General features: G+C 37.4%; 1 protein-coding gene across 4 annotated transcripts in view; it reads right to left on the bottom strand.

The window, feature by feature from the left end:
- LOC112518850 (exportin-7-A) overlaps window positions 1–25,919 on the bottom strand; it is a 46,207-nt gene that overhangs the window by 6,940 nt on the left and 13,348 nt on the right. For 2 of the 4 annotated variants that reach the window (XM_025126615.1, XM_025126616.1), the window contains exons 19-26: window positions 25,844–25,896; window positions 25,677–25,740; window positions 24,915–25,049; window positions 18,534–18,646; window positions 18,362–18,455; window positions 9,763–9,982; window positions 9,060–9,190; window positions 7,164–7,310 (exon numbers count right to left, since the gene is read on the bottom strand). In XM_025126615.1, coding sequence (XP_024982383.1) covers window positions 7,164–7,310; window positions 9,060–9,190; window positions 9,763–9,982; window positions 18,362–18,455; window positions 18,534–18,646; window positions 24,915–25,049; window positions 25,677–25,740; window positions 25,844–25,896 — 957 coding nt within the window. The remainder of the gene's footprint in view (window positions 1–7,163; window positions 7,311–9,059; window positions 9,191–9,762; window positions 9,983–18,361; window positions 18,456–18,533; window positions 18,647–24,914; window positions 25,050–25,676; window positions 25,741–25,843; window positions 25,897–25,919) is intronic. The other 2 variants (XM_025126618.1, XM_025126617.1) reach the window with 2 other exon arrangements.

The raw sequence follows: 25,919 nt of genomic DNA, 5'->3' as shown, positions 1-25,919 counted from the left end.
TGCTCATGTTCGCATGCTGATTATCTCCACTATCTCCGAAGCCTCTTTTCGACATGTCCAGGGTGAAACTTCCCGTAATCTATGCTAGCCCTAGAACTAGCCAATGCCCCTCACACATCATCCAGGGAATATACACTGAAAACTCAACTTCTCAAGATTCAGATGAAAGGTGATGAAACTCTAGAGGCTTATCTCAATCATGCACAGGAGTATGCAGATGCTCTAGCTGCCATTGGCGAACCTGTCAAAGATAAAGATCTTCTTATGCTTGTCGTTTCTGGTCTGCGTGAAGAATACAATGATCTCAAATCTACCATCATTGCACGTCAATTCCCGACTGCCTTCAATAAACTTCTTGCCGTTCTCAATCACCATGACTACATGCTTGGGAAAGCTCGTGCCCCTACTCCATCTGTTTCTCAGGTTTTTGCAGCTACAACCGGCAATTCTGGTTTGTCGATGCCTTCTGGTTTGTCACAGCCTTCTGTCCATCATGATCAACAACTTGCTGCTCAAATCAGTTCCATTGCATCTGCCCTTGGTTATCAATTGATGTCTGCTGCAACTTCAGGCCCTCAAGCTTTCTATGGTTCTCGTCAGCCCCACAACAACCGTGGTAGCAGCCGTGGACGTGGCGATCGTCGCCAATTTAGCTAGGCATCCAATCAAAACACAGTATACGGAACTTGTAACCGTTGTGGTATTGGGCACCTCCCATCACAGTGTCCTAATCGTGATCCATCCACCATTAGTCCTCGGCAAACTGCTAACTTTGCGAACAGTCGTGCCTCCCCATATGCTGAATCAACTTCACGGTTTCTTGACACATGAGCGAACAGTCATGTTACGCCTAATTTAGCAAGCATGGATAACTCCAAAGCTTATCATGGTAGTGACGCTCTCCATGTTGGTAATGGTAGTGGACTCCCTATACTTCATATTGGCTCCTCAACCATTTACTCACGACACAAACCCTTTTGTCTATCTAATATTCTTCATGTTCCATAATTCACCAAAAATCTTTTTTCTGTCCAGAAATTTTGTTTAGATAACAATGTCCTCTTCGAGTTTCACTCAACTTTTTTTGTCGTGAAAGGACAAGTCTATACGCACTACCTTGCTTACGGGCCCAAGTGAGAATGGTCTTTACTCTGTTCGTCTACCCTAGCTCAAGTCTTACCACCACCTCCACTACACCTATTGAACCAATCTTCGGCCCAACCCCAAACAACGACGTCCCTTCAATCCCTCAGCTAATCTTACCACCACCTCCACTACACCTATTCAACCAATCTCGTTTACCATTGTCAACAAATCTCCTAAATGGCGTCAAGCTATGGCCGAGGAGTACTTTGCTCTTGTTAAAAACAGCACGTAGTCACTAGTTCCTCGTGCTCATGATACTAATGTTATTGACTGTAAGTGAGTTTACAGGATAAAACGGGACAAGACAGGTAACATCACTCGTTACAAAGCGAGACTCGTCGCAAAAAGGTTTTCAACAACATGGCATTGATTTTCACGAAACTTTCAGTCCTGTTGTCAAGACCACTACCATCAGGGTTGTTTTACCGCTTGCGGTTTCTCAAAAATTGTCGCTCAGGCAACTTGATGTTCAAAACGCTTTTCTTCATGGCCATATTACTAAAGCAAGCCTCCAGGATTTATTGACCCACAACAATCAGATCATGTTTGTCTATTCCACAAGTCCATTTACGGTCTCAAGCAGGCCCCACGGGCTTGGTTTCACGCCTTTCCAAGGCTCTTCATACCCTTGGCTTTGTAGGCACCAAGATTGATCATTCACTGTTTATTTTCAGTCATGCTGGCACTCTATTATACATCTTAGTGTATCTTGATGACATCATCATGGGAAACAATAATCCTGCTATCGACGCCATCATTCAACAATTAGGCTCAAGTTTTGCGATAAAGGATCTAGACCCTCCAAACTACTTGGGTATTGAGATCGTCCCTCAAGGACTAGACATCATCCTTTCTCAAAAGAGGTACATTTTGGAACTCTTACAACAAGCAGGCCTCTTAGACTCTAAGCCCATGCCTTCCCCCATGACCTCATCATGTTCGCTATCTTTAGCTGACAATCCTGCTTTTTCTGACCCAGTTAAATACAGACAGGTCGTTGGTGCTCTTCAATATGTTACTCTTTCTCGGCCAGATATCACTTTTGCAGTTAATAAAGTGTGTCAATTCATGCATGCCCCTATTGAATCACATTGGTTTGCGGTCAAACGAATTCTACACGATCTTCGGGGTACTATTGACTGTGGCTTACTCATTCATCAGGCATCTACTTTATCTCTTCAAGCCTTCTCTGATGCTGATTGGGCTGGGTGTCTAGATAATCATCAGTCCACGGGGGGATTTGCCATCTATTTGGGTTCTAACCTTGTATCTTGGACCGCTAGCAAACAAAGCACTGTTTCTCGATCCTCTACCGAGTCAGAATACAAAGCTCTGGCTGATACTATAGCTGAACTTACCTGGCTTCAAGCTCTCCTTCGTGAACTTGGCATTCATGCACCATCAGCTCCTATCTTGTGGTATGACAATCTAGGTCCAACCTATCTATCAACCAACCCGGTCATTCATGCACGAATAAAGCATGTGGAAGTTGACTTTCATTTTGTTAGAGAAAAGGTTGCTCAAGGAGACCATCGAGTACAATTCATTTCCATAAAAGAGCAGATTGCTAATATTTTCACAAAACGGTTGCCGACTCCTAGATTTCTATCCTTATGATCCAAGCTACAGGTTTTTACCTGTCCTTAACTTGTGGGGGCGTATTAGACAGAATGTACTTAAGTGCAATTAGTATAATGTAGAGGGCACTCCTATGTAATTAGTATATCTATATATAAAGACCAACTGTAATTAGGTTACATATCAAATCAATACACAAAACCCTTGTTGTTTATTTTAGAAGGGGTGTTGAGGTATATTTTTCATAAGGTAATTGTGAATAATTAAATTTATTTCTTTTAAGACCTTAGGCTTTGAAGGATCTAGGAAAGTGGTTCTTAAAGAAAAAATGAATTACAGAAGAATCACTTTCTCGGATCCTTCAAATTCCTAAGGTCTTAAAGAAAATAGATTTAATTATTCACAATTACCTTATGGAAAAATACCTCAATGGCCCTTCTAACATGCTAGGTTTTGATCCGAACATTTCACCGGAAATAGCACATGGCATAGGTCAAGGGAATGTCGAATATTCTAAGAGAATAGATGAGATGACAAAAAAAGAAAAACGAAATGTTGAAAGCGGATAAAATGTGTTCTAGAAAAGAACTCAAAGGGAAAGAATTAATTGAAGAAGACGAGTTTGATGACATTGATATCATTAGTCCTTGGAATGAAATAGACAACAAAAAATGGAGGAAGAAGAAAAGTTTATAGAAATAAGAGATAAACCTGCTAAAAGAGAGGAAAGAAGTCATCACGAACTTTGATATCACCATATTGGAAAAGAAATGTTAGTTTAAGTAGCGCAGTATCAAAGCAACACGGAATGGTTGTTGAAAGCCCGTTCTCACGGATAAGAGATAGATAGTAAGATACATTCAACTATGTTCAATTACGTTCAACTATGTTCAATTACCGTCAAATATTTTAAAAATATCCTGATGTAAATCGTAGTTCGACAAATACATACTTCAGTTTTCTTAATATCAATTTTAATAACTATTTCATATCTTCTACTCTTCAATACAGTGAAATAATTTCCATATCACAAAATGAACACACTCTACATAGATTTGACTTGAGTCGTTGGCTCCAAAAAGTAAATGTCGTTGTTCTAGACATATGGTGTTATCTCCAAAAAAAAGTCCCATAAGTCTACATTTCCTATTTATTAGTTATAGTACTCTTCGATCAAATAGTTCGGTTTGATTTACTTGTCCACTTAACCTGCAACTTATCCCTTGCAACACTATTGTACAAGCAAGAACTTCAAGACAAATCATTTCTCATATTTTCAAACTTAGAAGTAACAAATAAGTCATGAGACAAACTGAACCTTAAAAATCAAATAGACCAACAATTTCAGAAGTATAGAACATAAGGGGCTATTCCATCCTTACATGCCATATCTATAGCTTAAAAATATCTTGTAATTGGAAGGATATGGCGGAGTGATACATTGATACATGGTTTGATATATCTATAAAAAAATTAAGGATTTGGGGAGCATATGTATGTTTGTACGTATATATACATATATATAGTCGGATTCAAATGAGAACGTTACCTATTTAAGAGAAGAACAGTCAAATCACCTGTGATTTACACTAATATCACGTATAAAATCACATGTGCTTCACGCGACTTTTCCCCACAACCATAGGGTCGCCCGCCCACCTTTTTGGCCGTTAATGTAAAATCACATGTGATTTTGCATGTGATTTGACCGTTTCTTTTTCTCTTACAAGTTAGCATCCTCATTTGATCCTCCTTCTATATGTGTGTGTGTGTACACACACAAATATAGATATGTATATACAATGATATGTACATACAGACATACATATAAATATATAGATAGACATGTGTATACACACATGCACATAATATACACACTCATATATATATATATATATATTTGTGAGAACTTCTACCTATAAGGTTTTTTTAACATGATTCTTTTCCATCTAAGTATAGTTTTTAATATATTGACTAACATAAATTTATTATTTAAATCAAAAGTGAACTCTAATTTTAAAACGTAGGGTAACAAAAAGTACAATATGTTCAACTGAAAATACACATACCATAGAAACACAACACACATAAAGGATGCTTAACCTTATCATGCTTTTACTTTTCCCAAGTGCATCCATCATAGCCTATTTTCTATCCACTAAAAATATAGGGTCCCTTCATCTTGCCTTTGTTTTCCTCACTCCCACAAGTCCAAAAAAGATGCTGTCAAACCCACAGCCCCTTCAAACTCTTGAGGAACTGGAACCCAAAATAACCCAACATGGGGATCTGATGAGTGGTAGAAACACCCTTGCTTCACAGTTTCAAAGATAACCCTAAGCTTGTTTTACATTTGTAACTTATCTTTACTTTTTACTTACACAACTACAAAGACAATTTTTTTATTTTCTTCATCAGGCATCAAGCAAAGAAGCAATACATTCAAGATATTGGAGCAGGTTATTGTTGCATAGGTTAATGAATATGATTTAGGGTGTTGGAAGTAAGTTAGGTTATGTGCAAGGAATATCAGCAATAAAATATAGGACAGAAGAATTTGCATATGGTGTTCATTGATCTAAAGAAGACAGGATTGCATGCTAGGACGAGTCATGTGGTTGCTTCCTAGGAAGAAATAAAGCCTAACAATGCATGTAGAGTGACATAGATTTGCTCAAGTACATGAAGGTTGGCATCATGACTTTGTTTATTTGCTGGTTATGGATGAGCTCATAAAAGACACAAAAAATATATCATGACCTAGTGTGTCACAATAATAATGTAAACTCATGAAAGTAAAAAGGTGTGCTAGAAAAAATATAACTTGGTGCCTTTAGGATTTTGTATTAATTTAGGCAGAAACAGAATAAACAATCTGTAACTATAGTGGTTTGCTTAAGTAGAACACTAAAAAAAAGAGAACATGCCCTAAAAGGATGCAACTAGATAAATTTTGTTACACATGACTACTGAATGATAAATTCAGTTACACCTGGGATCTTAGCCTTCACTGATCAGTCCATTGTAGTATATACTCATGTAATTAAATATACATTCCTTGAAACTACACACCTAACCCTGAACTACAGTTTGGTCTAAAGACTTGTAGTCTCCCAGCCAGGCACATGTGTGAACAAAAGATGGGAATCATCAAGTCACCACTACAAAGTACATGGACGAATCTGCCTTTCCTGTTAGCCAAGGCTAATTTATGTTAATTCCAGAGACCTATGGACTTGATTGAAAATTCTGGCAAGACCAGACAATATAGTCCGAAAATCTGGAGTTCACATTTGTGGAAGGACTAGAGAGCTAAGCACTGAGAAGAGCAAGGAGCAGTTACATATTTTATGTATTTAGTATTATGTATATGCAAGTTAATTATCATGATCTTGTCTATCACAATAAAAAGCATTCGTCAAAATGGTTACAAAACATGGAACTGCAACATTGTGAAAAACAACTACAAGATTAGACTGTCCATACATCGGAAGGTTTTATGATTTTGAAAAAGTGAAGCAATTGTGTTTATCCGGGCACTCTCTTAGAGATATTTTGGAATCTTATATAGAGATTTCTTTTATAGTAGAAATCACGAGGAGCAATGCAAATAGGAGGCATCTATGTTTTGCTGTTACTACTTGCTGGTGTTCAACCAAAAAAAGCTTTTTCTGTTTAAGTATCAACAAATTTTGAGTTTCGTTTTTATTTTCTTATTTGAAGATTTATTCTGTTTTGCTTGTAACGTTTGATATCTGTCCAACTTGAAAAGTCTTGCAAGATACAATTAAGTTAAATCATGCTGGAGTTCATTTTTGCCCACCAACCACAGAGGCACGGACTAATATTATAATATATATTCATGTTTATGTTCAGTAAACCAAAACACTTCTTACAAAAAGCCTAACCAAAAATAATCAAGAAGACTCGATCATACAAAATATGAAAAAATGATGAGGATCTTGGCCATGGGAGAAGAGCTGGATAACTTAGATGGCAACAAGCTTTTAAGTGTCTTACATGATTGGAAAGTTACATTGCAGCTCAAAGGCATAACCTATAGGATAGCAGGAACACATAATGATTTAGGGGCATAATGTGGGGCAACACAACTGCAGCTTATGCACAAAACACATGTAACACAGATGTTAATCTTGAGGTGGATGTGTGCCCACACAATCAAGTACAGATTTAAGTTTAGCAAACACCACTTGAGATGCCTGATAACCACCAATATTAGACCTTTTAGCTGCGCTGGTAAGAATAGAGGACCCGTGTCACAAAAACATTAGTTAAAAGTATGGGTAGACGAGATATATTATGCATGGATAGATCGAACCCGGTCTTAACATCATGATTGTTCATCCAAGCGTCAATAATCATTTCAAAAAGAAGAGAAAAATAAATAATTTAAGGAGTACAACTTGCTTAATAAATACCTGAGTTGAGATGCTTGTGTCAAGGCCTTTTAATCCAGATTCTAGTGAGCCAACTATATGCATGAACGTGTTCATATCCAGGTTCAACATATAAACAATATGGCTGTTGAATATAACCTCCAAAAATGCATAATATGCCTTTGTAAGCTACAAAATACACATCATCGGCTCATGTTATCAACATTAAATGAGTAAGAACAACTTGTAGAGAGAAAATAAATCCAACCATATCAAATGCAACAACAAATTATTATTTCTATTGCAATTTGACGTGTACTATTTCTCATTATCGTCTACCGCCCTTTCTTTCCTCCCCGCTATTCACGCATGAAGATTGCCGTATGGATCCAGAAGTTTCTCTCTCAACTAATGTTCTCAAGACTTTAAGATGAACAAGCATCTACCAACTCAAAAAGTGGAACCAAAGGGTCTTTGGCCTAGCGGTATCGTAGTCTCTGGCCTCCTAGGAGATCAGGGGTTCAAACCTCACCAAAGGTGAGGAGGGTGTGTGAGTTTATTTGTTGCATTTGCCGTATATAAATATTATATACTTCAAAAAAGAAGTCAAAAAGTGGACACCAACAAATCAATCAAGAAAGTCGGTTTGGGGTGGTAAGAGATAGAATCCATCTAACATTAAATATTAGTGCCAAAGTTGATCCAAATTCCAAAAAAAATCCAAAAAGCACGACAGCATCCCATGGCCAACCCATCCAGCAAGGTATCACTTTGTCAAACCATTCCCAAATCATAGTTAGTGAAGCATATGAAACAAGTAGTTTCCAATGATGTTTAAAATTCTCAATATGAGGACAATACCGAGTATCACGGTCTATTTGGATCTTACCAAGGACAGATAGCTTGGTCTTTGAGGACTATTATGAAATCCACTTTGGGATAGGGGACAAGTCTACGTATATCCCACCCTATGCTGTTACTGCAGTAAAAATACAAAATATCGGTCCTGATATTTCAGTTATATCGGTGATATACAGGTCCAAAATAGCGGTTAATATTATATTTCTTAGAATTATATATATATATATATATATATATATTATATGTCGCCATTGATGCATTTTGTACCCACGTCTGATGAAGTAGTATTAGTAGTAATCGGGGTCATAAATGCCCTTGAAGATTGACCCCCTTACTTCCCATTGCTTTCTTTAGTTAAGCCTTAACAACAAAAATAAGTAAATTATGGTAATTAAGTTCTAACTAAGTCGAATAAGAATAATTAAGTGAGTGAGTGGGTGTTAAGACTTGGGAGTTAGGACATAAGACCTGGACCAGGAGACTGTTGGAGACCAACATGTAATAAAAACAGCCCAAACATTTGCCTTACAGAAAATCGGTATATCGGACCGCATTTTCCATCAAAATATCGGTGAAATATCGGTAAATATCGGCGATATTATCGGAACTGATATTTCACCAACAATATTTTTCCAGAGACCAATATCCGATATATCGGCAATATATTGCGATTTTTAACAGTATAGATCCCACCCCCTAAACCACATATCCGACTGGGATATACCAACATCGTTTGGTTTGGTTTGATTTCATTTATTTACTCTAGAGCTTCAAACTTGCTTAACAGGATACTTGTGTGAGGCGAATGTGTTATCTATTGATGATGCACATACTTGTACTTTCTAATGAGCAAGGAGGTATTAGTGTGATGGTTTTTCTTCAAATTCCTACTCTGGAAAGGAGTTTAAGTAAAACTATACTGCCAGAAAAGATCGGGCACTGTATAAATGATGTTCAGACAATAAATGTCAATTGGTTTCTTCTGCCAGTTGTGCAATTGATTCAACAAAATAAATTAGCAATGTATTAGATCATTAACAATTCAACTATTTCACTTGCCAAAAAAAAATCACAAACCTTCCTGTAAGCCAAAATATCTGCCAAAGGAACTGATAGTGTCATTTTTAGAGCAATATCAAGTGCATCGGCAAGAGCTCTATCTCCGTACAGTTCAAACACGCCAAAATTTACATAATTTCCAGCAAGGGCTGTCATTAGTATAAAGATATTGCTGTTAGTATAAAAGACAATCTACAGTGACCAACACAGGGCCAAATTCCATTATGGCACAAAGAATTTGAAAACAATTACTTTACTTCAGAACTATTACCTAAAAGGTTAATATCTACCTTATGACCTGTGTACACACAGGCCAAAATTAATACCCGAAATCTTACAAACTTGAAAACAAATGAACAAAAAAGTTCAAGACAAGAAGGCTTGAATACAATATATTGGCATAACACACTTCTGATATTTCAAAAATCATGCAGAATGTCTCCACAAAAGTGCTAATGCAAAACGAACGGGAATTAACATTTCTTAGTTTAAAGGTTTGCTTTACAAGGGCTAAAAGTGGGGAGAAACTGTAAATAGTTCTAGAATCTCAGGAGTAAAATATCACACAAAAAACTATAAGCCATTTGAAAAGATAACTTTAATTAGTGTCATAACAAAAGAATCGAAATGTAGCACGTGAATCAAGCAAAAAATAGGCAATCTTACAAGGTTTACTAAATACAGAATTATCAACAGCATAAACTATATGATAGGTCCTTACCCCTTGAAAGAACAGTCAAGGCAATCCATATCCCCTTGTATTTGAAGGCATAGATATCAGCAGCATTCGGAAGAGATAAGATCCTTGTTCCATATGCAACAAGAAGCTTGCTAACTTCTCGAAAAAGAAGTATCCCATTAGGAGAAGAGGAATCGAAAGTCAGACGTTGAGCCTTGTTCAGAACAAACTCAGCCATAAATTTCAACAACGGGGTGGTAACCTGAAAAATTAGACATTCTATTGAGACCTTTCTTTTAAAAGAATGATAGGTTATATCTTTTTTGTATCCGCCAAAATTTCAACTACTAGGAGGAACTAATAAGCACAATTGTTTACGAAAACAAAAACAGTCGGATCCTCTAAGAAAATTATAGCAATGCTTACTAATTGTGCATCCTAGATAACCATCATTTGTGTCATCAAGTTCCAGTTATTAGTCAATGCCAATTCTTATTGTTAAAGATCTATCTATAATCCAACTGACCAAGTTCGCATCTGTTGTTGCCTTGTTGCACACTTCCGATAATTTACCAGGACGATCCATCCATAATAATTCAACTACAAAAAACTACTAAGATGCAACTTTTGGAAAACAAAAGCCATTAATTCTTCATAAATAGATCATTACAAGGCTTCTGGAAGGGGACTGTTGATAGCTTGATTTGGAAATTGATAGGCTCGTCAGATGCATTGAGCTTAGGGCATTAGAAATGGTATTGAGCGGTGGTTGCATGTTAGAATTGCAAGTGACTTATAAATCATAGCTTCTTGGACTTTGATGTTAGAAATAACCTCACATATAATATTTTAGGTATGTTAGACTATGTGCGGGCATGACGAGGATGTCAGAATTTAAGTGGACAAAATTGTGACATCCCATCCCATGTTGGTTGTGAGGTAACAATAACATCGTGAGTCCCTTGCAAATCTTTACCAATGGACCATATCACCAGCTACAATGGTTTTAAGTTGACCAAGTGCACCACCATCAGATGACACACATAGGTGCCAATTATCACTTTATTCATACCAAAAGTTGGATTAAAGTGAAGAAATTTGGTACTGAAAACAACCGGTTGATGTGCTTACTAAGTTGATCCCCAGGAGCAAGTTCAGACGATTGGATCTGCTCAATGTTGATAGTTGAAAGTATTTTGAAACTAGGATTTCAAGTGAAGGTGGGAGATTTGATTATTAGAGTTACTCAAATATTAATTGGATGTACACAAGAATCTCCCCTGTGCGTGCAACAGCATAGCATTACAATGAACGTGTGCTCTGGGGGAGGAACTTGTTATATCTTTTTCTGATAGTTAGGGGTTGTTTGCTTCAGACAGGGGAATGAAAATGACTGGGAATGGAATGAATTTTCATCCCCCCCCCAAGTTTAACCTCGAATGATAGTTTGGGCTTCTGGAGGAATGAGCCCATTATATTATATAAAACCAAACAGTTTCTTTAATTTTCAATCTCTTTAATTACTGCTCAATACCTCTAACCAAACAGCCCCTTAGTTGTTAAAAGAAAGTCTAAATATAAATAATAATGATGTCTGTCCCATTTAGCAGTGAACAATTTGTATCAAGCAAGTTAAACTAAAATTTAGAGGGGCCCAAGTGAAGTCCAATTGAATATTGACCTTATTCACTTGCATGTTTTTAATCAGATTTGCACAGACTTAACGTTTAAATATAGTCCAGCACAGTAGCTATTGAGAAATTTCCTCCATTTACTCGAAGAACGTTTTCCATAATTTTTACTCTTTGATCAAATGAACTTTTAGAAACAAATGAGGCAATACACATCTGGAAGTTGAATCATGTTGGAAAACTATCAAATCGCTCTCCAAATGTTGACTTCCACTTCCAATGTGTTAAATATAGCAAAGTTTGGTTTACCTTTCTATATAGTAATGTTAGTATTTCCCCTTTTAGGTTTCTTGATCTTATATATATTGTAATCTCTTTGTGAAGAAGCCAATGAGAAGGGGTTCCAGCCTTTTATTCATCTAAGAAAACCAGCATTGTGGGGGGGAACTAATTCCAGCCTTTCTTTTTATATATAACAAGCACACTAATGGCACCTACAGACAAAACTCAGGGTGCGACCTCTAGTGACTTCTCCATTCCGGGTATAATCAATTTTTCTACCGTGTTAAAGATTCCGGTTAAACTTAACTCTACAAATTGGGCTCAATGGAGTATGTTTGTCCAAACTGATCTCGAAAGTTTGGACAAAGATGATTATTTAAGCAACGACCCTCCGAACCCTAAAAACCGGGAATGGAAACTGAACGATAGTGGTATCCGAATGGCTCTATGGAATGCAATGGAACCACAAGTCCTGAGTATTGCTCGGATTTATCCTACCACAAAGAAGATGTGGATCTACTTGGAGTCTTCCTTCTCAGCCAAAGAATCTTTGTCTCATACTTATTCCATGTTCGGTTCTTATTTTAGATGCGAGCAAGGTGACTCCAATCTCACTGAGTACTATACTAGACTATCAAAGCTATCAAAAAAGAGTCAAAGACCTTCCAGCCTAGTGGTAAAGGCTTGGGCATGGCATAGTCATGAACCCGAGTTCGAGCCCTGGGAGGGGAGTGTTGGCGACATTTAAGTGGGGCCATGTTTAGCCTCCAAATTTGCCGGGGATTAGTCGGGCTTTGGCCCGGACACCCTTACAAAAAAAAGCTATCAAAAGAGCTCCGAGTTCTTTTCCCTGTCACTCCTGATGTTAAAGTTCAGGAGGAGAGGTTAGCAAAAATGGATGTAATGACGTTCATTTCAGGATTGCCTGCCAAATATTCCGGTGCTCGTCCTCTACTACTGAGTCACTCAGCATCTCAGTCATTGCCATTAACGTATCATCTTACCCGATACATGTACTCGGGTCATGCTCCATCGCAACCATCCGGGACTAATGTATCCGTTGTTGCCTCTTCAAGTACCAGAAATATTGGAAAGGAAGGGTATAAGAAGAAGATCCAATGCTTTTATTGTAAGGAGTTTGGACACACCAAATATAACTGCCCAAATCGTCCTACTTCTGGTCCCGGATCTCAACTGCCACCTCATCCTTTTCGAGCCCATATAGCATCTGCAGATAATACAACCACCACTAGCACTTTCCATGATGAAGATGTCTCTTGATTCCAGCATGGTCCTTCTAGCCAGGTTTCATCTACTCTCTGTGCTAGTACAGCATAGTCAAGTATACCTTCTGCCTGTTTTTTAGCATGCTCACCATCATGGATTATTGATTCAGGAGCCACAGATCATATGACTGGAACAAAGACCTTATATCCAATCTGAATACTTATATACCCCAAACTTCGGTTCGACTTGCTAATGGATCCTTATGCCAAATTATGGGCATAGGATCCAATAGCAACTTGTCAAAACTAAACCTATCATCTGTTCTTTATGTTCCCACCTTTCCAGATAGTCTAATATCTATTAGCCAAATTACAAAAATGCATAATTTTTCAGTAACCTTTTTTCCAACACATTTGTGTCTTTCAGGAATTGGGGACGAACCGGCTTGATTGGCATAGGTTTTGAATCTGAAGGTCTATCATTTGTCTGGGTTGCGATCTGCAGTAGCACATCTATGTGATTCTAGTATTATGGAGGCTCACTATTGGCTAGGCCACCCCTCTTTGTCTGTTCTGAAACAATTGCAACCAGATTTGTCATCTGTTAAAGAGTTAGTTTGTGAGTCATGTCAGTTGGGTAAACATACTCATTGTCCCTATCCCCCTCGAGAGTCGAGTAGTGTTAACGCTTTATTTCAGTTTATTCACTCGGATGTATGGGGACCTTGTCCCATAACTTCTACTAATGGATTTAAATATTTTGTTAGATTTGTTGATGACGTTTCTCGTGCGACATGGGTTTACTTACTAAAGTCACGTAATGAAATATTTTCGGTCTTTTGTGAATTTTATGCTTATGTTAAAACCCAATGTGATGTCTCCATTAAAACTCTGAGGTCTGATAATGCAAAGCAATATTTTTCCTTTGATTTTACAAGTTATTTGTCTGAGCATGGTATTATACATGAATCATCATGTGCCTATATACCCCAAACAGAATGGCATTGCTAAAAAAAGAACCGCCATTTGTTGGATGTAGCTCGCACTATGATGATTCATTATAATGTTCCACAAAGTTTTTGGGGCGATGCAGTTCTTACATCTAATCTAATTAACCAATTAACCGTATGCCCTATTTTGTCCTTATAGGAAAGGTACCTTTCTCCGTCCTATTTCCAAAAGGCACTTCTTTCCCTCTAGCTCCTAAAATCTTCGGTTGTGTTTGTTATGTTCATGATCATCATCCAAAACATAATAAACTTGTTGCACATGCTATCAAGTGTGTGTTCCTTAGGTATTCCCGTGTTCAAAAAGGCTATCGTTGTTATAGTCCCTACCTTGTGTAGGTATTTTACCTCTACTGATGTCACATTTAATGAATCAAGTCCCTTCTATGGTAAACCTATCACCAGCACTTCCGAGTCAACAAATCTTCTTTCTAATCCTTCTGATTCTTTTGATCCTAGTGGTCTTACAGCCTTCAGTGGTGACACCAAATCTCGTTATTCCAACAATCTAGACTGATAGTCGTTTCACAGATGTGTATGTTCAACAGCGCCAACGACAAGCGTCTGAGACCCATGAGTGCCTACCTATGCATGATGTTTCTGGTACGTCTCCCGTTCCACCACCTGATACACACTTATCATCAGCCAGTATGTTTCGCCCGACCCAGTCAATGATACACCCTTACCACTACATACCGAGCCTTATGATCCTGTTGGTGCTCATCTCCCTGATATTCATGTTGCCTTCCAAAAAGGCGCACGGACTCGCACTCGATATCCCATTCATGATTACCTTTCCTACTCTCACCTTTCTTCAGAGTCATGTGCCTACACCACAGCCATTGATAGCCACATTGTTCCCAGAAATGTGACTGAGGCCCTTAATCACCCAGGATGGTTTAAGGCAATGCAGGAAGAGATGGATGCCTTACAGAAGAATCATACTTGGGATTTGGAACAACTTCCTCGTGGAAAGCGTAAAGTGGGTTGTAAGTGGGTTTTCACAGTGAAAGTTAATCCTGATGGTTCACTGCATCGTTTGGAAACCCGATTAGCTGCAAAGGGTTATTCTCAAGCCCATGGGGTTGATTATGACGAGAGTTTCCCTGGTGGCTAAAATTGTAACATCCCGTTCCCGAGGGTATCGTCCTTTGCCCTTAGTACAAGTGAATGAAAAAAACTTCATATCTTAAACTTTTATTTCATTATAATAGGGTTATTACAGCAACAGACATGCGGAAATTTACAACTTATGATATTCTAACATCTTAGAATAGCAACACTTTAGCTTGTTCCTACTCCTTGATTCCTGAGATACATACATGAATACATAAGCTTTAAGCTTAGTAAGTAGTCATGGTTTCATGATAAAACATTCTTTCCAAATAGTTAACATAATTCTTAGAAACTTTCATGCATAAAAACATTTCTTTGAGATCTCATGGTTACATGTTAAGTACACCAACTTCTCACAGGTTCTTTAACCTCGAGTCCATATAATGGCTGCCCAATAAGGTCCGTTTGTAAGACGTACCTTCTTTCTATAACCTGTACGTTGGATATTTAAATGGTTATTCTTAACATGTATAAAAACTTTCACCCTTATGTGTAAAACACATCATAAAATGCCATCATACATATATCTTGGCTATATAAATGTATCATCGTTTCGTGTAAAGCAAATATGCAAAATCATCTTATCAATTTCTTCATAGTGCATAAAATACATTTATATAGCATATATGTATCCCAGTAAATCTCATAACGTACTCACCTTGATTATGCCTAGCTTTTCCCTTAATTCCTATCTTCAAGCTTGATTAGGTATAAAGAGCAAGATTTATTATTTTTGGTATGGAATTAACGGCAACACTTCAATCACTATTTATAGGTAAATTCATTGCTTTAGCTACTTGTTCTTGCTCCCAAAATTGTACTCTTATGATAGTTTAACACCTCATTGCTTCTAGCTTTTAATTGTCATGCTTCTAGCTCTTGCTTGTCATCATCATTTTTGCCAACACATGCTTCTAGCCTTGACAACTCATAACTAGCTTCCTTTGTCGTAAAGAGTAGGTTTGCTTTGTAATAAGATTTTTGTGGCTCATGTTGTTTGTTTATAGGTAGCTTTGTAAGCTACTTGTAAGCTACTTGCGTTATAAATATGATAGTTTAATAAATGCTATAGCTGTTGAACTCTTTTAAGAGTACTTAATTTACTTACAAAATCTTGTATTGAAGGCTTAAACATTTAAATTTAGCAAATAAAGAAACTAGGGTATTACAAAAATGTCGTCAGTTCGCATTTGTATCGCTCTCGCTGCGATCAATCATTTGCACTTCATCAGTTGGATGTCAAGAACGCATTTCTTTATGGCATTCTTGAAGAGGATGTGTACATGTTTGTTATTTGTTATTGAGAAGAAGGTTACAAAAGTATGCCGATTGCGACGTTCATTGTATGGTCTTAAACAATCTCCTAGAGCATGGTTTGGATGATTTTCAGATGTTCTCCGGGAATTTGTTATTACCCGCAGTTCCCAGGATTATTATGTGTTTTTTAGACACCATGAAGATCAACGTATCATATTGATGGCCTATGTAGATGAGATCATCGTTACCGGAGATAATAGCACCGGAATTTCAGAAGTAAAAGAATTTCTACAGACTCAATTTCAAGTTATTGATCTTGGACGGCTTCGTTACTTCCTTGGGATAGAAGTGCTTCGATCTTCACAAGGGATTCTTATGTCTCAACGGAAATATGTTGTTGATATGCTTATTGGATGTGGTCTATTGGGATGTGGTCTATTGGGATGTAAACAAGTGGATAGTCCGATGCACGCTATAGGGAAGCTTCTTCCGGATGATGGAAGTCTTATGAAGGATCCAGAGAGATACAGGAGATTGGTTGGAAAATTGAACTATTTGACAGTTACTCAACCAAATATTTCACTGTCGGTTAGTGTCTTGAGCCAGTTCATGTCCGATCCTTATATGGATCATTGGGATGCAGCACTTCACGTTTTGTGGTATCTCGAGGCCACACCAGGCTTAGGGATACTCTATTCAGATCAGGGCCATTGTCGAGTGGGTGCTTTTACTAAAGGAGTTGGTAGAATATCTGGTTTCTCAGATGCAGATTGGGCTAGATGTCCCATTTCTAGGAGATCAACTACAGATTATTGTGTATTCGTAGGAGGAAATCTAGTTTCTTGGAAAAGCAAGGAACAGCATATTGTCTCCCGATCAAGTGCCAAATCAGAATACAGAGCCATGGCAGATGTGTCATGTGAAATGACCTGGGTAAGGAGACTCCTAAGAGAGCTTGGAGTAATAACAAAGGACTTGATGAGATTGTATAGTGATAACCAGTCAACCATTCACATAGCCAAGAACTAAGTATTCCATGAGAGGACCAAACACATTGAAGTTGATTGTCATCTCATTAGAGACCGTGTTGTGGGAACACGAACAGACCCTCCATCGATCCAACCGGTACACATCAAGACTGAACACCAGCTTGCAGACATTCTCACGAAGCCATCGCGGAAAACCTCAAATAGACTTTATTTGTAACAAGTTGGGCATGATTAACATTTTCGCTCCAACTTGAGGAGGAGTGTTAAATATAGCAAAGTTTGGTTTACCTTTCTATATAGTAGTGTTAGTATTTCCCCTTTTAAGTTTCTTGATCTTATATGTATCGTAATCTCTTTTAGAAAGAAATGACGCAACAATTGTTAGATTTGAGTAATAACACAATGCAAGATGTTAAGTGTTCTAGAGAACAGCACTCTGGAACTCCTATCATATTGAAAATGTGCAATGACTTTATTGTGGGAGCTCTCTCCATCCATCTAGGAAAAGATGAGTTGCTCAAGTCTTGCAAAGCTTCTACAGATGCCCACATTAATTTCATGGTGCCGAGTAGGACAATGATGGACATCTACGATCCAACTTGAGGAGCTCTAATCGTATTAGGGTTTGTATATTTACACAAGCCTACCTGCAACGCTCTATGTATCCCCTATTCCCCTTGATAATAATACTTTCATGAACCTAGAACATATAAAGCATTTGAACAATCTAGTATGTTAATAACTGAATAGCAAAAACATAGTATTATAGGAAGTAACCATGAAGCCCATTTGCATTGCAAAATTTATGTAGCACCACCAAAGAAAGTTGATGTTACTTGAAAAAGTTAAAACATGAACTATGTAAAAGGACAATGATCAAGTCTTTCTGAGGAGAAATGATAAGCAAGTGAAAAACATAAAAGAGAAATGCAAAGAAAGAGGAAACGGACGGATTAAAAAATGCTACGATATGAATATCTTACACTTCATATAGGCACATGATCCAAACATCTTACATTTTATATAAGTGCATGATATAAATATTGTATATGTAGGTTATCCTAAAGGCTTAAGTTGGATAGCATAAGTGCATCAACATCAAAATGAGACCAAAAGAAAGTTTGTGAACTTACCTCCGGTGTGTCTGCCCAATGTGAAATGCCTTTTAAAATGATCGGCATGTGAGAAGGATATAACCAGTCAAAMAAAAGTCCATAAGTTCTTCGGCTGAAATTAATCAGATACAATGTAATTTGTAATATAACAAAGCAATATAGATTCAACCATCTAGTGAAAGAACCCAACCTATTAGTGGCCATCGCAATTCCTCTCAAATCCCTCATCAATCCGATTAATGCATATTTTACTGTATCAGTACGAAACATAGCATCTGGGATTGACTCCAAACTGATAAAAACCTAAAACAACCAAAAATACTGTCAGAAAGGCGCAAAATTAAAATGATAATGAAAGCTATAATTACGACATTAGAAAAAAAAAAGGAAATTGCAAGGGCAGTGGACCTTTGCCCAGTGTTTACATGTGGTCTTCTGTGTTTTTGTTTTGTGTGTGAAAGAATGACTAAACAGACAAACGTTGAGAAAGGACTCATGTCCAACCACCATTCCAAAGAGGATCACACCAACTTAGATAGTTGTAGTCAAACATCCATTAGAGTATCTTAGTACAAATACAGATAATATTCATGTCAAACTCAAGCTTGTCTGTGTGTGTCTAGCGTTCCTACATAATAAGGATAAAAATTTACTTGGTCTTTGGAATTGGAAAAAAATATTAACACATAATTGAAAAGAGAAGAAAAATGCAAATGAATTTCAGCATATAAAAAACTGTTCTACTTTTGGGCAAAATATGAAATTTTTTATTCAACAGGATCTTAAAAGATTCATTTGCGGTATGATCGGATAAAGGTAAGATGCCTTCCTGGATAAAATGAAATTGCCAACCAAAACATCTTTATGAAACTTTCACAGAACATGAACATATTAAAATTGACCAACCACCACAAACAGGAACCTTGACTTGAAACTGAAAGAGGAGAGAAAAACTTCTGATTTAGAAACTGCCATCGATAAAAAAAATCCCATAACCTGCACAAGGAACTTGACAGGAGAAGATGATTGACTGCAATCCTAGAGCGGATTGTTTGAACTCGACTAATCAAGACAAAGGCCCCAACACTTGAAGACCCTGAAATGAACCATTGAAGATCCTGAAATAACAGACCCAGGAGCATCTTAACCTCTTCCAAAAAATGCTTGACCACTGAGAATTTGGCAAAGCATCACAAAATTGACAGTCACTTGCAGGTATGTTGACATAGTGAGAATCTTCTTAACCAAAGTCACCACTGCAACAGTTCTTCCTTAGGTATTCAATGGAACCCCAATGTACAAGGCAGGTTGATGTTGAGGGATAGCGAGGTTTGCTGTACAGGTACTTGTTTTAGCGATGGTGATGGCAGCTTGCCTGCTGGAAAGGTTGAAGGGAGCTGATGCTGGTGTCCATTGAGACCTATGAATGATCTCGATAATCTTAGGTTTGTGGTGGTGGATATATTCAGAGGCAGTGATGGAAAAGAAAGGGTTGAAGGCTTACCACAGGTGGAGGGGGCTAGATCTAGGTGGCAGAAGACTTGACTACGCTGTTTTAGAAAAACTGAAAAATCTTGCAAAATCAATGCCGAGTGCCGACAATTTGAAAAGATTCAGATGAGTTAGCTTTGAGAAACCGGATGACAAATGGAGCGGAAACGAGGTGAAGGCCAGCTGTTGTGAAGCTTGGTGAGGGTCACCTGGGTCCCAAGGAGGCGTGGCTAGAGAGCAAACCTTTGACTATGGTTCTGCATCGTGGCATATGGACTCGGCATGGATAATGAACGACTTGTGGAGTCTCATATAATGGAAGAGGTGAGTTCCATTGTTACCATGGCAATGAGACAGCCATGGAGTGGTGAGGCACAAGCAAAAAACAGGTCAGTCAACTATGATCAGCAGACACCCGAAGAGGGGACTAGGGATTGATCGTCAAAGCCTAGAGTTGACTACTTGACTGTATATAAAGGTTTAGATTTGAAGTGACAAATACTATTAAGGGGGAATCCTGTATACATAATGTACAGAAGGTATGCTTGTGGGTCAAGACATGGAACATGAAGATAGGTCACATACAATACCTATAGGAAACCTAATATTAGATACATTTCTATTAAAGATTTATACAGAAGTGCCAGAATATTGTTCCCTGATTTCACCACCACTTGCTGAAAATTTACACATCATTGTAAGTTTCTAATATGTGTGCTTAATTGCTTATAAATTTGACTTATCCAATATTTTTATTTGGAAATTCATAGAACATAAAATCTATGCTGTTAAAATCGTGATATATATCGGATATCGGACTTGGTGAAATATCGGTCAAAATATCGGTCCCGATAATATCGTCGATATTTACCGATATTTTGAAGCAAAAATCGGTCCGATATACCAATTTCTCTATAAGACAAATATTTGGGCTTTTCTATCATTCTATGTTGGGCTTAGTTTTTTGGGCTCTTTATTTGGTCCCCACGAAGCCAGCTCTCCCGAATACGACAGATGCGGAAGTGGGGAAGCCGGAAGGGGCACATATATTTCGTTGAGCGAGAGCCCTTCCACACGGGTTTGAGAAAGGAGCACCGGCCGAGCGCCCTGAATGAATAATAAATTAGGTCTCAACTCTCAGGATGCTTCAGTTCACAATTCACGCTCACAGTCTCCTTCATCTTCACCCTTATTCTCGGTCTCCTTCATCTTCACGCTCACGGTCTGGCTTCTTTTTTTTCTCGGTCTCTTTCTCTTCTCGGTCTCCTCTAGTCTACTTACCAAGTTGATACAGCCACAGCAGCAACCGACAGCGACTGTGTTGAATGTTGATACAACCACAGGCCTTTAACAGTTCCTCAACCAGCACCCAACAGCAATTGTTAATCTTGAGTGTTGATACTTGATACAGCACAGGTCCTTGTCCTCTCTTCGTCCTCAACACAGCCTCCTGGTGACTTCCTCAACTCACCCTCCAACAGTCTCCTGGTCCAGGTCTTATGTCCTAACTCCCAAGTCCTAACACCCACCCAGTCACTTAATTATTCTTATTTGACTTAGTTAGAACTTAATTACCATAATTTACTTATTTTTGTTGTTAAGGCTTAACTAAAGAAAGCAATGGAAAGTAGAGAAGGGGGTCAATCTTCAAGGGCATCTGTGACCCCGATTACTACTAATACTACTTCATCAGACACGGGTACAAAATGCATCAATGGCGATATGGCTTGGGAATGGAGGGTATGGAAAAATCCAATCAAAAATAATAATGTATGGTGTACTTTATGTGATAAAAACTGAGTGGGGGATCACTAGGTTGAAAGAACATCTTGCTCACACGGAAGTAACAAGATTAGTTGTCCTAATGTGAGTTACGACATCAAAAAAAGAGTTCTTGAATCAATTAGTGAAAAGAATAAGAAAAAGAAAGAAAGAAATAGAAATGTAGAAATCCTTGGATAATATTCGGTTGAAGTTGATGATATTGATGATATTGATGAAGATGAGCAAGAAGTAGATGGAATTGAAATTATCGAAGGAGGAAGAGCACAAGCCGGAATGCCACCTCGTGGTTTGAAAAGAAAGCCCGCTAGTGATGTTCGCGGGCCTCTTGATGCAATGTTGAAGGCCGATTATGCCAAGATAAAACAAGCCACTTTAGATAGAAAAAATCCAATCAAAGATAAGTTAAAGATGGCCGCTTGGAAAGAGTTTGCGGTTTGGGCATATTCGGTTGGTTTGCCGCTCAAAGTCGTGCATGATGAGAACTTTCAAAAGTTCATAAATGCGGTTGGAGAGTATGGAAGAGGTAATTACCACTTCAAATTTTGAATATATTTCTCAAAGGTTAATTACTAAGTACTAACTTTATACCTATCGTTGGAAGGCATTCCGGCTCCAAGTTATCATAATATTCGTGTCACACTGTTGAAAGATGTACTCGAGGACACTAACAAGTTTGTGGATTCCTTCCGTTCACATTGGAAGAAAAGTAAATGCACTATAATGTCCGATTTTGGACAGAGGGGAAAGAGAGAAGCTTGATTAATTTTTTGGTCAATTGTCCACAAGAAACAATATTTTTGAAATTAACTGATGCATCGGAGCATGTGAAAGATGCTCAATTAATTGTACAGATGATCAATGAGAGGAGAGCATCGTGCAGGTAACAAATACTCTATCTATATTAAGTATTAACATTATTCTACATATATATATATATATATATATATATATTAAAGTAGTGACTAATTGTTTTTTACTTATACTAGTTTGTCACCGATAATGGGTCCAACTTTAAAGTTGCGGGAAAAATCTTGGAAGAACAACATCCTCAGAAGTTTTGGACACCATGAGCTGCATTTTGTGAATCTTATGATAGGAGATGTCGGAGAGAAAATTCCAAAGATTAAAGTGTGCTAGTTGATGCGAGAGTGGTAGTGGTTTATATCTATAACCACGGAAGAATTTTGAATATGATATGAAAGCTTACTAAAAATAGGGAACTGCATAGGTCATGTGTTACAAGGTTCGCAACACAATTCTACACCATTCAAAGCATTCATGAGAACCGGCATCATCTCCAAGTGCTATTTGTTTCTGAACAATGGAGGAAGAGTGACTTTGCCAAGAAATCCGTCGGAAAAAGAATTGAACGAATAATAGCTAAGCAAGAGTTTTGGGACAATATTTATCTTGCTTGTCAGGTATTGGCACCGTTGGTTGATGTTCTTCGGTTGGTTGATACCGAGAAGAAGCCGTGTATGGGTTATATATACGATGCTATGGGAAGAGCTAAAGATCAAACCAAGAAGAACTTGACTGGCACCGTTCAAGAAAAATTGATCACTAAAATGTGGTCAATGATTCAAGCACGATGGAGTGACCAACTTCATCATCCTTTGCATGTCGGTATAATTTATAAAACATTGCTATGTTTTATTTATTTAATTTTTAAAGTTAATACAATTATTGGTATTAACTTTTAGTACATTTGTAGCCGGATATTACCTCAACCCCGCCATTTATTATGCACAAGATTCAGAAGTTGAGAATAATAGATACATTAAGACGGGACTATATGAGGCAATTGACCGACTTGTGCGTGATGAAGAAAGAAATGATACTTTACGGATGGAACTCAATCAATATGTCAAGACATTAGGGCAATTTGAATCTGCGGCTGCCATAAGGAATAGAGCTAAAGTAGCACCACATAAGTATGATAATAGGATATAATATATATATATATATTTACATATTCAAAAGTTTATTTGTGTTTTTTATTAACTTAATATACCTATAAAATATAGATGTATGGTGGCGTTCTTATGGCATTGACACACCCATGCTCCAACAATTTGCGATTAGTGTTCTAAGTCAAACCTGTAGCACTTCTCCTTGTGAGAGTAATTGGAGTGCATTTGATCATGTAAGTTTTCTTTGTTATGGACAATATATCAACTCAAATGAAACTTAAATTCAAGTTATGGTTTTAAATTTATCAATTATCAATTCAGTTGCACTCTAATAAGAGAAATTGCCTTTTGCAAAAGAAATTGAATAATCTTGTCTTCATTCAATATAACAAAATATTGGAGAGGCGCTACAAATCTCTTAAGGATAACAAGTCTTCAAATCCTATTTTCTTGAGAGATGTCGAACAAAATGATGATTGGGTGGTTCCAACCGATGTTGAGCTCCAAGAGTTTGTGGATGCAAGAGATGGCCTCCTCTGGTATGTACAAGAAGCAATGGGAGGTAATGAACAAGTTGGGCCAAGTACAAGAAGTAAAAGGGAACGCTATAGAGATGATGATCATGATCATGATGATCATGTTGGAGATGAAGGGGAAGATTGGGAAGCTAACCTAAAGGAAGAAGTGAACATATTAGATGATGTTGACTCGGATGCCGAACCAACTGCTTGCGATTATCTTGTTTTTTAACATTTCTCCTATTTTGTTTTGTGAGACTTGTTTATCAGTTTATGTGATGTTTTAATTTTGAAACTATATTTCTAAACTCTAATTAATGCATATGATTTGTTTATGGATGCATACATATAATTTATATATATATATATATATATGTAATTCTAAGAAATATTATATTAACCGCTATTTTGGACCGGATCCTGACCGATATTTTGTATTTTGACCGCAGTAACAGCATAGTATAAAATGTTTGTACTCATTCGACAAACACAAGGCATCAACTCACAGCGACTAGTAAGCATATAGAGAGAGATCCAATAGTAACGACAGACCTGAAATCCAAGCTAAGTGCCAGAATATTGTTCCCTGATTTCACCACTTGTCGAAATTTTTCACAATATTGTAATGTTTGTGCGAATAAATTTGACTTCCTAATATTTTTATTGAATATTAATAGAAACGTACAATGTCTGTTACTCATTTAACAAACACAATGCATCAACTCACGGTAACCAGTAAACATATAGAGACAATCTAACAGTGACAACAGAGCTTTCATCCAAACTCGTACAATACTTTAAAAATGAAGCTTGTTAGGAAAGAGGTGAAGTCCACCTACAGAAAAGTTGACAATAGATGCATACCTGTAATAGTGGATCCATAGAAGATTTGAATTTAACAGGGCTGTCCTCCATGAAAATTAACCAGCCAATAGTGTAATAAAATGTCGTTCTACTGCGAGAGCATCTATACTCGTGAAGGAAAGGGAAGTGTTCCCTCTACAAAATAAAGATGGATAATTATAAATGTTAGGCTTGATAGAAATAGCACTATGGATTTACGGATATGAAATGTAGTGTTCCAAAAGCATTAAGAGGAACTAGGCCATCAGGTGACTTTCTAATGCATAAGGCATAAATGCCTAAAAAGCAATTTAGCAAATGCATGAACAGACTCGTAAGCACTCCTTTTTAATATATATATATATATATATATATATGTATATATGTGGGGGGGGGTGTGGGTGTGTGTGTGTATAACAACTGTGCTTAAACAACAGACATGAGAATCTAAATGTTATTATGTCATTTGATACAATTACTTTTCTAAATGACTAATGTAATTATTCCATTGACAAACTTACTGGGAAATGATTTGAAAGATGACTTCAATGTTTAAAAAAATTGACTGATAAGCACAAGTTGAGAAAAAATGACAACACTTAGGTCAAGAGTTAGTTGCTAGTTGAAGAGTTGGGAGAAGCTTAACAGCAAGGAAGCCTACTAAGGGTCCTCCCTAACTAATTGAAGATGTGGGAGGATTCTTAATGGTTTGGCAGATGCTTAAGCAGACCTAAGAAAAAAAGGGAAGAACTTAGAACACAGAAATTACAGATAGAAAATTACTGTATGATTAGCAACTATGAATTTGACAGTGTCCAACTTCATAAGTAGCTTTCCTGTCATATATCTGCAAGAAAACATATCTCAGAAGTAAGATCATTTCCTACACAAAACACACGCACACACTCCATTAAGATAATCATACAAGAATGGATAAAAATCGAACTAACCCAGATGCAAGTTCCAAAAACAGGCTCAAGGTGTGACCAATAACTTCCTCACTCTGTAAGTAAAGGATAAATGAGA

This window comes from Cynara cardunculus (assembly GCF_001531365.2).
Source record: "Cynara cardunculus var. scolymus isolate 2C chromosome LG 10, CcrdV1, whole genome shotgun sequence".
NCBI lineage: Eukaryota > Viridiplantae > Streptophyta > Magnoliopsida > Asterales > Asteraceae > Cynara > Cynara cardunculus.
The sequence above is the reverse complement of the archived record's forward strand: the minus strand, read 5'-3'. Positions and strand labels throughout refer to the sequence as shown.